The 13,887-nt window shown below is 50.2% G+C and overlaps 3 protein-coding genes and 1 pseudogene across 3 annotated transcripts, besides 11 other annotated features; all 4 read right to left on the reverse strand.

Moving 5' to 3' along the window:
- Tc00.1047053506481.39 (hypothetical protein, conserved) lies at positions 1 to 5,170 on the reverse strand (the record flags this gene model as incomplete). The annotated part of the gene is made up of 1 exon (XM_802599.1): positions 1 to 5,170. A coding segment is annotated over one exon (5,170 nt), but the record flags the coding sequence as incomplete, so codon positions are not given.
- Positions 1 to 13,887: a sequence feature (heterozygous, Esmeraldo-like haplotype).
- Positions 5,374 to 5,442: a sequence feature (AT_rich).
- Positions 5,674 to 5,694: a microsatellite.
- Positions 5,923 to 5,962: a sequence feature (T-rich).
- Positions 6,204 to 6,226: a microsatellite.
- Positions 6,602 to 8,605, reverse strand: Tc00.1047053506481.30 (hypothetical protein, conserved; the record flags this gene model as incomplete). Its single annotated transcript, XM_802598.1, has 1 exon — positions 6,602 to 8,605. One exon carries the CDS (start codon positions 8,603 to 8,605, stop codon positions 6,602 to 6,604), a length of 2,004 nt encoding a protein of 667 aa, XP_807691.1.
- Positions 8,892 to 8,952: a microsatellite.
- Positions 9,165 to 9,198: a microsatellite.
- Positions 9,389 to 9,422: a microsatellite.
- Positions 9,779 to 9,857: a sequence feature (A-rich).
- On the reverse strand, positions 9,874 to 12,225 carry Tc00.1047053506481.20 (hypothetical protein, conserved; the record flags this gene model as incomplete). Its single annotated transcript, XM_802597.1, has 1 exon — positions 9,874 to 12,225. One exon carries the CDS (start codon positions 12,223 to 12,225, stop codon positions 9,874 to 9,876), a length of 2,352 nt encoding a protein of 783 aa, XP_807690.1.
- Positions 12,379 to 12,401: a microsatellite.
- Positions 12,450 to 12,513: a sequence feature (T-rich).
- Tc00.1047053506481.10 lies at positions 12,683 to 13,887 on the reverse strand (annotated as a pseudogene; the record flags this gene model as incomplete).

Genomic DNA, 13,887 nt, shown 5'->3' on the forward strand with positions numbered 1-13,887 from the left:
TTGGGTGATATGGAACCCGCAGAACAAATATGAAAGCCCTCTCCCGCAGGTAGAAAGGCTGCTGGTAGAGGTTAAGGTGTTGTAGGTAGCTTTCCCATCCACCACGGAACCGCATGGGCTTTGCGGAAACAAAATAGGAAACTCCATCATCTAACCACGCTGCTTTTGTGAGGTCATTTTCCTTGAGTGCACCTCCAGGTAAACAGAGGAACACGTTAGCCAAGTCGCGAAGACAAAAAGAAACATTTACCCCGTCTGCTTGGATAAATGGTTCTGTAAGGGACTCCAGGTGTCGAACCTGCTCTCCATATGAGCCAAGGGAGGCTGCGCCTTGCTTCTCTGCTGTTTTCGTGTCACCGTTGTGCGCAGCTTCTGCTGTGGCACCAGGAAAAGAAGTGGTGTTGCCAGTCACAACATTGGGTTTCCCGGAGGCGTTGATAGCAGGACATGCCTTTTCGGAAATAACCCCATTCGGCTCTTTTCGAAGCCGCTTCATATCATTTCCCATACAATAATTCTCATGTAGGTTCTCGTCAACTGCTTGTAAGTTCGCCTCGCGGCGCAGTTGCTGTTGCCGCAAGCGCACACGTTCTCGCAGGGTGAGACCGCGAACGGAGGAAGGGGTTACGGTACCGCGTACACCTGCAGGTTTGGCGGAGAAACAAGACGGTGATGCACGGCTGCTTGGGGCTAACGGCGGTTTACTGGCAAGGAGCCCTCGTTTATTGACGCCAGCGCTAGTGGTGGTTGTGTTTCGCCAAGGCATCGCACTTGATGCCACACGAGAGGTGACCGGGTGTGGCACAGCACGGCGTCCGGAAATATCGTGTGCCGATCGGGACGGTGCCGGAGACGATGCCCACTGACCTGACCACGCAATGTCCATAGCTTGCACGCCCCGCGGACGAACACGACTCCCATTCATTGGAGAGCCGTACTCATCAATGATGGGTAGGCGGGAGACGCCGTTATCGTACAGGAAACCCGTCCTCGCGAAGGGGCTGTTAAACGAAGAATTGGTTCCCGCACCCACACGCTTCCCGGAATCGGCAAATGCACCAGCACTATTGGAGGGATGGTTGACGCTTGTCGTATCGTAGCGTCCACCACCAATACCAGTGTTGAGACGACCAACCGTTGGATGATGGGAAAAACGATGAAACGCATCAGGGGTGAAATTTCCTCCAAACCCACCCCTCGCAGGCGCGTTGTTGTCCTCGTACATCAAAAGTCCACTACGTGAGATACTTGAGATGGGCGACGCAAGAGGGTCGGACGTGCCATTCGGCGGTGGACCACCAAACGACGACGGACGCCAAAAACTCCCGCCGCGATGCTCAGCAATTCCCGTGCGATGGACATCATTGTTGAAATCATGACTCTGCCAGCGATCATTCTGAGACGGGTAAAAGTGTGATTCCCCTGCCATCTGCTGAAACGGTGCGTCCACGGTCGGGTGGGGACTGGGTCGGTTGCAGAGCTTTCCAAACGGGTCCAGCACAGTCGTCGCACGTGAACGCGGCATCCCAGTGAATCCGGGCACCGGAGAGTCCTCGCGCGCCGCCCCTCTTCTTTGAGCATTCGGCCGCCAATCCCCGCCGTTCGTCAAAACTTGACCGGCGCCGCTCTCCCCAAACGTGGGTCCTGGCGAAGACGCACGCCATCGACCCGCCGGCGTTCCACCACAAATATCCTCAGGAGGCGCCATGCCTGTTGCGCGGCAAAAAGGCCTCGGACTGATGTTTTTCATGTAGGGTCGTGCAGTGCTGCTAAAAAAAGTAGAAAATTTATCTTCGTTTGCAACTGCAGGTTCTGGTTCTCCCGGGACAAATCCACCACGTTCAAAAATAGTGGGTCGCTGCGCTTTCGGAGATCGATAAGACGCAGAGCGACGCCAGTCAAAATCACCGCCAAAACATTCCACCCCTGTTTTCCATCCATACATCCTATCACGCTCATTAAGTTCACCTCGCCGTGCCGTAACACTTGCTGGCTGCTCGTCACTCCCAAATGTCATGGCAACGCCGCCCCGCCGTGCCGTGACGTTTGCTGGCTGCTCGTCATTCCCAAATGTCATGGCAACGCCGCCCCGCCGTGCCGTGACACTTGCTGGCTGCTCGTCATTCCCAAATGTCATGGCAACGCCGCCCCGCCGTGCCGTGACACTTGCTGGCTGCTCGTCATTCCCAAATGTCATGGCAACGCCGCCCCGCCGTGCCGTGACACTTGCTGGCTGCTCGTCATTCCCAAATGTCATGGCAACGCCGCCCCGCCGTGCCGTGACACTTGCTGGCTGCTCGTCATTCCCAAATGTCATGGCAACGCCGCCCCGCCGTGCCGTGACGTTTGCTGGCTGCTCGTCACTCCCAAATGTCATGGCAACGCCGCCCCGCCGTGCCGTGACGTTTGCTGGCTGCTCGTCACTCCCAAATGTCATGGCAACGCCGCCCCGCCGTGCCGTGACGTTTGCTGGCTGCTCGTCACTCCCAAATGTCATGGCAACGCCGCCCCGCCGTGCCGTGACGTTTGCTGGCTGCTCGTCATTCCCAAATGTCATGGCAACGCCGCCCCGCCGTGCCGTGACGTTTGCTGGCTGCTCGTCACTCCCAAATGTCATGGCAACGCCGCCGCGCCGTGCCGTGACGTTTGCTGGCTGCTCGTCATTCCCAAATGTCATGGCAACGCCGCCCCGCCGTGCTGTGACACTTGCTGGCTGCTCGTCGTTCCCAAATGTCATGGCAACGCCGCCCGGCCGTGCTGTGACGTTTGCTGGCTGCTCATTATTCGCAAGTTGCGTTTCCTTCTTGAACACTGATGGCAAAGCAACCTCATTGAGCCACTGCTTATTTTGCTGCTTAGTAGGCAGTAAATTAGGGTCTCGGGGTGCCAATGCGCTTTTTTTTTCTTGGGCTGCAGCGAGGGAACGTCTAGCTTCCTCTAAAGTAGGAAGGACCCCACTTGTCATTTGTTGGATGGAGAAATTGCGTGTCGTGGTGTCCGTTTTATTTGGGAAAAAACCAATCTGCATGGCGGTGCGGTATCCAACATCACTGATACATTCTGTGCTCCCAAAAACAACGGGCATCCACTGCACGTCATCCTGCATCGCAGGAAGAGGCTGCACTGGAATTGAGTACCACGTGTGGTCAAGAAGCCCGTGACACATAATGCCATCTGAGTTATCGCCTTTTAAAAAACTGGTGAGAGGGCGCTTCTCCCTGTCAAGCACTGCGACCGAGACAACTGGTCGAATAACACCGTGACGAAGTTGATGTTGAGCAGCAGAGGAGTTGGATAAAAGGCAAAAAATATTGGCAAAATCACCCTTTGAAAGCGCATGTTTATTCCTATTACTGACACCATTAGAGGCACTCGTTTCCTTGGATTCTTCGTGTTCTTTCCCACCGAAGAGTCCCTTCTCCAAAAGACTGTCCTTCCTGTGTTTGGGGTTGCCAGAGACGTTGTTGCAAGAGAGTGACGTGGTGAGAGTCAAAAATCCATCGGTCTTTGAGGTAAGCTGTTGCAGAGAAGTGCGTGCCCCACTGAGTCCTTTACCATTCTGTGGGCGAATGGGCTGTGGTGACAAACTCCTACCAGTACAAGTGGAAGATTTTTTCCCGGAAACAATTGGGTCGGGCGATGCAGCACGTGATACCTGATTGGAAAAAACAAGTCCTTCTAAGCCACCGCTACCGCCACCGGCTGTTGTTTTCCCACCTCCCTCATTTGGCGTTCCTGCGTTGGGGTGACTCGAAATGGAGATGGTGGGTGACGACCATGGCGCAGCTGTGAGATCGGACACAAGCGTGATGCTCACTGTGCGTGCGTCATAGGCTGCGCGGCTGGATTTGGCGTAGTAGAGCGGATTGTTCTCGTCAGTGACGAGATGATAGCAGTCACAAGGGGCAAAAGAATACACCAGACGACGAACACCGAGTGCAGAAGAAAAACTACTGGTCGAGGCATGAGACTCACGCAATTCAAACGTGGTGGCAGCGTGACTCTTCGTTTCCTTTTCTTCATTGGCGGTTTTATCTCTTACGCCAGCCGGCATCGCGTAGTAACGCAGAATCTTATTACACCTCGAGAAGAAACTTTCCATGGTCGTGTCCTCCTCCGTGCTATACCTTTCGGGCACTTCAAAGGCAAGCATTCTCCGCATCGTGTCATTCATGTAATTATCGGTCGAATTAGCTGACGGTTTTGATTGATGTACAGTGGGATAGACGCCAGCGCAGAAACGCGCCTCCTCCCGTTTATTCGTGTAGTACTGTTGCTCCTCTGGTGAAAAACGACTAAGTGGTACCTTAAATGCGGTAAACTGCAGCGATCGTGACGCGGAACCACGACACGTGGTTTGCGTCGCGGCCATGTTGTAAATCATAGTACCATCCAGAACACGAAATCCCATCATGCCTTCACCCACCTTCACACCGTCTTCTCCAAGTGACGTGGTCGCTTCGTTCCATGCGAAAGCCTCTGATGAAGCGATATCTGATGGCGAGATTCCGCCAAGCTCGGCACGTATGTAGCTCGTCCTCTTGTAATCACGTCTTCTTTGATGATACAGCTGCTGCTGTGCTCTCGTAAGTTCAGGCAGAAGAATGAAGTAGGTATCATTGTAGTGGTATTTGGTCAAATGATCCTCCTCCTTTTTCCCACCCACACCTCCTTCTTCTTGTGGCTTTTCCTCGTCTTCTCTGCGTGTGGCAACACCGGTGGGAAAAGCATTTGATGATAACAAGGCATTGAGGTGCGATGGGAATGTCCGGAAGCGTAGCTCTGGTGGTAGAAAACTCTGAGGGCCCTGTAGTTCTGCGAGTTCCTCGCAGCTCAGTCTCGTGTCTGAAAGGGGTGGGGATGAGAGGTGGGTGATGGAGAGGATGTAGACATGTTCCAGGGTGTCGGGGCATTCATATGGGAATCGCTGATGAAGAGCTGTCAGCAGTGCACGGTGCAGTACCTCCGCCTTTTCCTCAGTCGAGAGGGAACCAGTCGATACATCTTTCGTCTTGCCTGACGCGGGCGGGGCAGGTGTGGGCCCTTCTTCTACGGACGTCTCCAAACTGCACGACTTCTTTGCTGAGCCCGGCAGGCAAATATCGCGTGGCAATGCAAGGTGGTGCAGCTGCATCCTGAAGTAGTCCACCTCGGGCTCCAGGAAAATCATCGCCTTTTCCACCACCCCCTCTGCAAAAACGCGAGTCCAAAACCAAAAATCGGAAAAGCACCCAACAGGCCAAAAAAAGATAATATAAAAGAGGGAATTAAACGCAAACTCTCTTGTGTGTCTCTCGGGGTCTTTTTGTGGTTCACCCCCTCCTCCGCCGTGTGATAATCGTCTAACAATTAGAGAGGAAGAGAGGAAGAGTCAAATAAAATAAATAAAATAAAAGTTGTGTGTTTTTTCTATAAAAAAAAAATAAATAAATAAAAATAAAAGAAAACGGGTCTAAATTTTCTAAAGAGTGAAAGTACGTGTTGTGCTGCACCGGAGATGTGGCGAATGGAATATGCCTCACTGCGTTCCCTACTAAAGAGATGAGTAAAGAAAAGAAGGCACCATACATTTTCCTCCAGTCGGTTCTTATTCTCTCATAAACTAACGCTCAATGCCCCAGACAGCGTCTACACATCTAATCTTTATCACCCATCATTTTTGACAGCAGACAGAAAAAAAAAAAAAAAAAAAAAGGACAAGATGGATTTACGAAGACCGCCTTTAACCCGATGTTCACGTGGGGCGGAAATTGCTGTGGTTTGAGGTAGACCTCCCACACTTACTATTTACGACATTCTATCTGGGGGTTCATTGAGTAAGGAGATGGTACGATGAATATTTCACGCATACAAAAAAAGCTGCAGTGCAGGCCATTCCCACTCGTGGAGTTTCAAGAAAAAACAATTAACGCGAGAAGCAGGAAAAAACAGAAAAAAAAAAGAAAAGACAAAAAACAAACAAGCACTTCAATTAAACCTTCTCCTCGGCTCATTCAAAGAGTGCAGCCGCAACACACAATTGGGGATGACAGCCTGGCTCAATGCACTCAACAGGCTCGCACACCCCAAAAGGGGATTCACTCCACACTCATGCACACACACAAGAAGTGGCAGTCTTTCGGGCTCCGCAGCCGCCGGACCCCTCACCGTGTGGAGGGCAGTCGTGGCGGAGTGGTCGGCATCTTTGGAGACAACAATCAAGTAAAAAAGAAAAAAAAAAAAAAAACACGGTTATATAAACAGGACACGGTATACTCCACCTGACTCCATCCGATAGCACATTCCTTTCCACGAGCTTCTAAGATGGAAAAAAGAAACGCAGTCGTGAGCGGAAAAAAATATTATTTTTGAGGAAAAAAAATTAATGTCGCAAAGAAATATTTTGAGATCTCACCACAATTACACACACACACACACCGGCAAAGCGAGCGAAAGCCGATACATCTTATTTCTACCCCCCAAACACACACACAATCTCTTCCTTTTCTCCTTTCACATCTGTGTATGATGCATAATTGATAAGGGACGAGTCCCGCGCACGAAGTTTGGTCCTTCCACAGCGGCGCCAATGTTTTAGGCGGAGAACCACACAGCGCTGGGATCAACGAGCCCTCCCGTTCACACCTGTGCCATAATTCTTGTTACACATTGTGCGCGTGGCCCTGCCTTTAGGTACAAGCATGGTCACAACAGAACACATCTCAATAACAGCCGGAAGTCGCTCCCGTATTTCGCCGTCTGTCTCACAGCTTGCCATCAATAATTCAGTGCGTGAAGCTGAATTGTTCGCGGCGGAATGGTGATATGAGCGCGTGTCCACGTCTATGATGGTGCGTGTTGCGTTCCATATCGTCGTAAACGGCCAGTGCGTGTGGTTACCTGAATACAATGAGGGGATGTGCGAGACAAATTTGCCAAACCCCGCAAACCAACTTGTTACGCTCAGCTGACCGTCTGTGGGATTGGCATGCGGTGCCACCTGCAAACCCCCGCCAAACCACCGCCCGTTGGCAAAGGCCAAAACTGATGATTTCAAGCAAATCCATCGGCCAGGCACGTCTGTGTCATTTATGGCGGCAATAATTTCCTCTGGCGTCTTAGCGTCCCTACAACATTGATCGGAATAAAATGGATTGATGACAGCTTCCCCAGTATTGGCAGGAGCAGCATGATCGGGGGCGACAAGCAACATCTTAGCGTCATAGGCGTAGTAGTTTGCTCCAAAACGAAGTGGCTCCATTGCTGGAAGTGCCTCCACCCCTACAGACGTTTTCACCCATTGAAGATCACGCTGCACCCCTTGAATCGCCGCGTCATTCATTAGGATGTGCGGGTGTAGCATTTCATTGGCGATGCGGCGCGGGTTGAGTCTGTTGGAAGGCAGTGAAGCAACTTCGGGAAGGGGAACAAAACGAAAAGGCTTGGGTCTTATCTGAAACACAGAGACTATGGACGCCACGGCAAACATGATCCTGCCTCCTGCCAGGGAAAGAATTTTGCTTCTTTTATAATTTTCACACTTCTCTATGACGTCACAAGAGAGTCCACATGAGCATTCATTTATGAAAAAATAACTTCTTCCGCTGCGAGGAAACGAGACACGTCCCACATCCACATCATAAACGTCAAATCCAAGTGAAGTCAAAGCATTATTTTCGTTTATTCTGCTATATCGCCCACGGGTACTATTAGACCCATGATTATTACAGTTACTGGTGGTGGTGCTGCGATATGCACCATTTACTACGTTCTCCGACAATGCCGGTGATGAACACGGTGTAGGCTGTCCCCAGAGGCCGCGCAAGAGATTCACGAACTCTTGCTCATCGCGGCAGCATAAATTCAATCTAGCAAAGTCCGTGCCCGTACCAGCCAAAATATAAATTAGAGGTGGAAGAAAGTGCCGCAGTATGGATCTGTCTTCAAGGGATTGCCAGTAATACCGCACTGAGTCCAGCTCGCCTGTGAAGGTCGTATCAGTTTTCACACAAGTTGGTATAATTTCTCGAAACGCCCCCAGGGTGCCACGACAGAGACCATTCACAACGTCATTTAGGGAGCCATCCCCTCCAACGGCTACAAAGACATGAAGTAAATCCAATTGTTTTTTTTCATTATTTATGACCGCTAACGTCGATGCATCTGCTGCTGTTTTTTTTTCAAGACAACGGCGTAGACGAGAGGCTACCGCTGTCTTCGTGAGATGTTCGGCAATCTCCTGTCCACGTGTGTTATGCTCCGTGACAATAATATCCACCTGCACCCCGCCGCCACGATTATAACGCATCGATTCTTCGTCTGTGTTGGACCCCGCCTGTTCCGGTTGTCCATCGGAGAACTCCGGTGGCCGTGCTGCACTTAATGGGCTTCCCTGTAGAGTGTCACCGTTCCGCATAACCGAATCTTCAGCGTCACTGCCTGACATAAATTTACTAGCGGCATGGACGCGAGTAACGCAGTCGCGAAATTCCCTCCACAGCGCTTTCTGAATGCTATGCAGCAGCACTTTACCCCGCCCATGGCCACTCGTCGGGTTGATGATCACCCAAACCTGCAGCCGAGGCATCGTATTGTTTTCATGCATCGTGTCATTCCCGAAAAGCATTATTATTCCTAATTTCGGTGAAAGCACCTCCAAATTCTTTTCCTTCGCCTTTCTTATCCCCAAACCCCTAGTCCTGTGGCGCAAAGAAAGAAAGTTTTAAAACAGAAAAAGCCAAACAAATAAACAAACAAAAGTTAACTTGATTGAAAGAATACAACAACAATAATAGACACATGGTAACAGTTTACATGTTTTTTTTTTTTTTTTTATCACCATGAAATGCAATTAAACCCATATGCATACAAAATTACTTCTTATCATGTACACATACATCACTCTCTCTCTCTATATATAATATATTATATATTATATATAGATGTATAGATGTATAGATGTATCTGTGTACAATGATAACAATGTACGCATGTGTGCATAAAAAGTGAATAGATAAATGAATGCTAAGAGTGTCAGCTGGCCCAAATTTTATGATCTTATCTTCACACACCCCGCCAAGAAGAAGTAGCCACTAACCCCCGCCATTCCCTTGAGAAACGGCGTGGATTGTGTGCACACTGTCCAACAAGTCATGGGGAAAAAAAATTGAAGAATGAAGACAAATACGCACACACACACACACACACACACACACACACGGAGAAGAGAACAAAAAACCCGAAAAACCAGTTTATAATAGTCATTCAAAACAAAAATCATTGGAGCAGCGTACCTCTTTCCCACTCGCTTCGGTTCCTCTTCCTCTTTCTCCTTCCTCCTCTCTATCCTAATTCCCCAATACGACCATGTACACAAGGAGAAAGAAAGAGCATTCCCATGAGGCATTAAAAAAACAAAAACAAAAACAAAAACAAAAACAAAATAAAACGGAAAAAAAGACTGGAAAATACACGGAGAAAAAAACAACGGAGAACATAAGAAATAAAAAGCAAAGTCACAACAAGCGCACCGGGAATAACAATGACGATACTCCTCCTTTTCATGCAAAAAAGGATAAACCTCAGAGGTGCCCCAAAAGCTAGTACCACAGCGCAGGCATTTTCCCTCTCCATGGAAAGTGAGAAAACCAAATATGAATTCCCGTGTCTCATTCCCACCAATGCTGTGGTGCACGCAAAGAAGCATCCATTCCTCCCTTGTCTTTCAATAATCTTCTTGTCTTCGCTCACGGGGTGTTCCCGGGATCAGCCACGGACTGCTTGCATCCCACATCTCACGTTTTTTCTTTTTATATGTTTCTTTTTCTCTTCTTTTTTTTTCCTTCATTTTTTTTTTTTTTAATTTTTTTTATTATTTTCGCTTTCAGCAGCATTCTATATCGTATTGTCGTTATCCGCCGCATGCGGTTTCTTGTCATCGGCGTTGTTCGTGCCGTGACCATCCAGTTTTGTAGACAGCAGCTCCGACACCGTTCGCACAACTCGTCCTTGTCCTGCCTCAACCGTGTCGCACAGCCTGTCACACAACGCGGAGATCTGCCGCTGTGCCGCCTTCTGCTGACTCTCCAACAGGCCTCTCGTCCGCTCGTCCGAGTTTTGGCTGAAAGAGCTCAAAGCCCTTTCCATCGCAGTCTGAATACGCTGTGGAAGTTCCTGAAGGATGATTTGCGTTACTTGATCATTCCCGTTACCGCCTGAATTTTCTTTCAAAAGTTGTTGCAAGTCGTGTTGTTGATCCTCATGCATGGTCTTCAACTTCTTTGAGAGTGTTTGGTCAAGGTGGCGTTGAAGGTTCCTCTGCACGTCCTCCAGCTCCTCCCGCAGATCGAGAGAAATCTGCTGCTTGGAAGGCAATGTGCAGAGTGACTCCGCCAGACGTGCCTCCAGCGCCCGGGTGGACTCCAGGATGGCTGACGTGTCACCGGATGGGACGCCACCCGCCCCTCTTTGAAACCGCTCTATTTTATCATTGACGCTCTTCATGTCCCTTTGAAGGGCTTCCATCGCACTTCGAGTGTTGCGGAGTTGCTGCTGGACATTTCCAAACTCCTTCGTGGCATCTACAAGGACTTCTCTCTCGCCCTGAAGACCTTCCATAAGTTCTATTACACGCTCACGCGACCAGTACTCCACAAGTTTGTTCAGGGTACTCACGAGATGATCAGTGGACTTTTCATGCCGCAGCGCCACCTCCTCCAGTGCGTTGGATACAACCGAACGCAACACGTTTTCAGAAAGTGACTCCGATGGACGCTGCACTGCGTCTTGACCACGATGGCGTACACTCGAGGGGGTTAATAATTCATTCCATTTTCCACTTTCTTTTTTATACTGTTGGTGCCCTTTAGTAGCATCAGCACCATCATCTATGCTCGCGCTCCGAAGCGCGAAAAGAACATTCTTCTCAGTAAAACAATTGGGTACAGTCAACACCGTGACATCTGCCTTCGACGAAAAAGACTCCTGAAGGGCTTTTTGGTATTCCTCGCAAATAAGCTGCGCGTCCTCCGCGATAAGAAATGGCGCGCCAAGAAGCAGCAAAATTGGCACACGATTTTTTGTAATAACGTCCACGACATTCGCTTCTTTACCTTTTTTCTTACGACACTCCCCTTCCAAAATATGGGTAATTGTGATAAGTGGCGTACGGCACGCCCCCGCACCGGTCAGTCGATAATACAAAGTGTAAACTTCCCCACCACCATATATTGGGAGGTTCATCATATCGGCAACGCGTACTCTGTCAACATATCCAGCGAAAAGGGCCCTCTCCACTTGCTTTGGAGGTTGAAACGGTGCTGCAACCGACGAGCAAAACATTTTTTGCAGTGACTCACGCATGTCATCTCGGGTGGGCGGAACGGAGGTGGATCGTGGCTTGACCACCCCAGGGGGTGGAGTGTAGGATAGCTTCAATGGTCCGTCTTTATTTGTTTTTTTGCCTACATTCGCATTTTTTTTGCCCTTGTTTGAAGAAGTAGATGTCTTTGTTTCAGTCTTTGTCGTGGTGGAGACTGTGTTTGTCGCCGCCGTTGAGATTTTCTTGGTGTTTGAGCTCTTCAATGCGTCTTCTGCCTCGGGTGGCTGCCGTTCAGTTTCGCCCTCATGATTCTCCGCCGTGACATCTTCTTGTGGATCCTTCTTCAAAGGAGCGTCGGCGTCACCGCCGCCGGTTGCATCCGCCGGCTCCCCTTCCCTCTTTGCCTCCAGTTTGTTTCCCTCGGCAAGCTTCAAAAAAGACTTGGCGGCGGCCGACTGCGCGGCGTCCAGGACGATAGCAGTGGCATCTTTAAGTCGGTCCCGTTGCTGGAGGGCACTTGTGAGAACGAACTCATTTGTGTCAGCATCGTCTTTATCCAATGAGGTCTGAACAAGCAAAAGAAGAGGGTGCGGGTGCTCGGGGTTGTTTTGCAGCTTGGAAACCTCCTCGTTATGTGTGATAACAAATCGCAGAATGGAGGAGGCGCTGCTGTTGGCTTCGCCCGCGGTGCCGTCGATCGTCAGCACGTTTGCGGTTGAGGGAAGAGGCTTCTCCAGAAGCTGCGCGAGGTCTTTCGTCTTGAATGCCGGATACATGCTGGCGAGAAGGGCGTTGCCGCCATCAGCGTGAGCCTCGCGCCTGTTCGTCTCACGTGTGCTGTAAACGGCTGTTCTCATGGCGGTCTGCGAAGCCCGATGGCGCGTTGCCGTAGGCTTTGAGCTGAGCCAGAAGAAACAACGGAACATGGGACCTGTGCAATTATATGGACAGACGCAGCTGCACCCTGTCGATTTTGAATATGAACGAATATTAATGGGAAATGTAAGCTACGGCCCTTTTCCCTCTTTAGCTCCTTTTCGTGCTCCAACTCCTCTTCCTTTTCTTTCCACCTTATACCGACACACACACACACACACACACAAATAAACTGAGAGAGACAGCCGTGTGGGTTCCCTCCGCGTAGCCCATCAAAGAAAAAAAAAAAAAAAGAGCAATTAAGCAGGATTCACAAAAAAGAAATAAAAGGAAAAAAAGTTCATGAGCGACTCACTTACACAACCAACCACACTAAAAAAACAAAAAGACAAACAGATGCGAATCGGCAAAAAATAAGATGGAATTGAAATGGCGAGTGTGCGGAGAATGTCCGGGCAGCTGCTGGCAGACTCCACCCCCGCCCCCTCCGTTTCCTTCTCGCATCCCTCCTAAATCTCCCGTGCGATGTTAACCTCCTCGTAGGGACCGGAGTCCACAAACGGCACAAAATCGTCACGGTGCTGCGTTGGGTACTCAACATCCCAAAGGGTCAGTCCGTAAACCGGGGCAGGAGGAAATCGTTCCCGCTTGAACCGACGCCGCGACGGTTCAAACCCGCTTTGCAGTGCTTGTTGCAGCTCCAGCTCATTCCAAAGACCGTGGCCCGCTGCCTTCAACAGACTCACCATGTTTCGGATCTGGTGCCGCAGGAAAGACTTGCCAACAAACCAAATCAGCACCTCGTCGTCTTGTCGCACCACCTCCAGGCGATCAATCGTACGGATTGTCGGCAGGTTGGTGGAGGCACGATAGTACTCCCTGGAGTGGGCGCCCGGCTGTACAATACGCTGACCGTATTCGTGAAAGTTGGAAGTGCAGCCGCACGTTCCAAGTACTCGATCCCCTTTTCTATAATCACCTTTGCGCCTTCCCATGCGTATCCCGCGGTGACTCCCCGTGGGCAGTCGGTTGGTGATGTTCGTCTAAAGCGGCTCCTGTCGACAGGCCACATGGACTGAGCGCCGCTCGCCGAAGTGCATTGGCCATCTTGGGATCGGCAAAGTAGCCAAAATCTTTCGTTCCTTCCAAGGCTTTGGCGAAACGTTGCATGCGAGGAACATCCAAGTGACGGTCTACATGCCACTGCAGCCCGGCATCAAAAAGCGGTGGTGCAACGCGATTAAGAATGCGATACACATAAACGCGTCTCAGACCACTATGACGTGCATGAAAATCCTGGTTTTTGCACCGTTGACAACTAAGGACAGCAATAGGTTGTTGCCTTTTCTCCAACCACATCGTGGCTCGCTGGATAATGGTACGCGGTTGCAATTCGATATGACTGGGCACATCGAAGTGACAACACAAACGCCGAACGGATACCCCAACTTCCGGTATAACACCTGCAACTACCTTGACAGTGTGAACATCCAGCGCCACTGCCAGGGCTTCCTCCAGCACTGTTCGAGCATGGTACCGACTACTCATCGTCTTCTTAGCGGAGGAGTCTTCCTGATCCGTGGTATCCGGCGTTAGAGGTACACGACGTACAGTTCCATCTGGTAACGTTTCCCGTCGATATAATTGACGCGATGTACTTTTCCACCATCCATCAAAGTCGCTTCCTTGATACTGCACGTCCACGCGATAAC

This window comes from Trypanosoma cruzi, genomic scaffold (genome assembly GCF_000209065.1).
Source record: "Trypanosoma cruzi strain CL Brener 1047053517099 genomic scaffold, whole genome shotgun sequence".
Lineage (NCBI taxonomy): Eukaryota > Euglenozoa > Kinetoplastea > Trypanosomatida > Trypanosomatidae > Trypanosoma > Trypanosoma cruzi.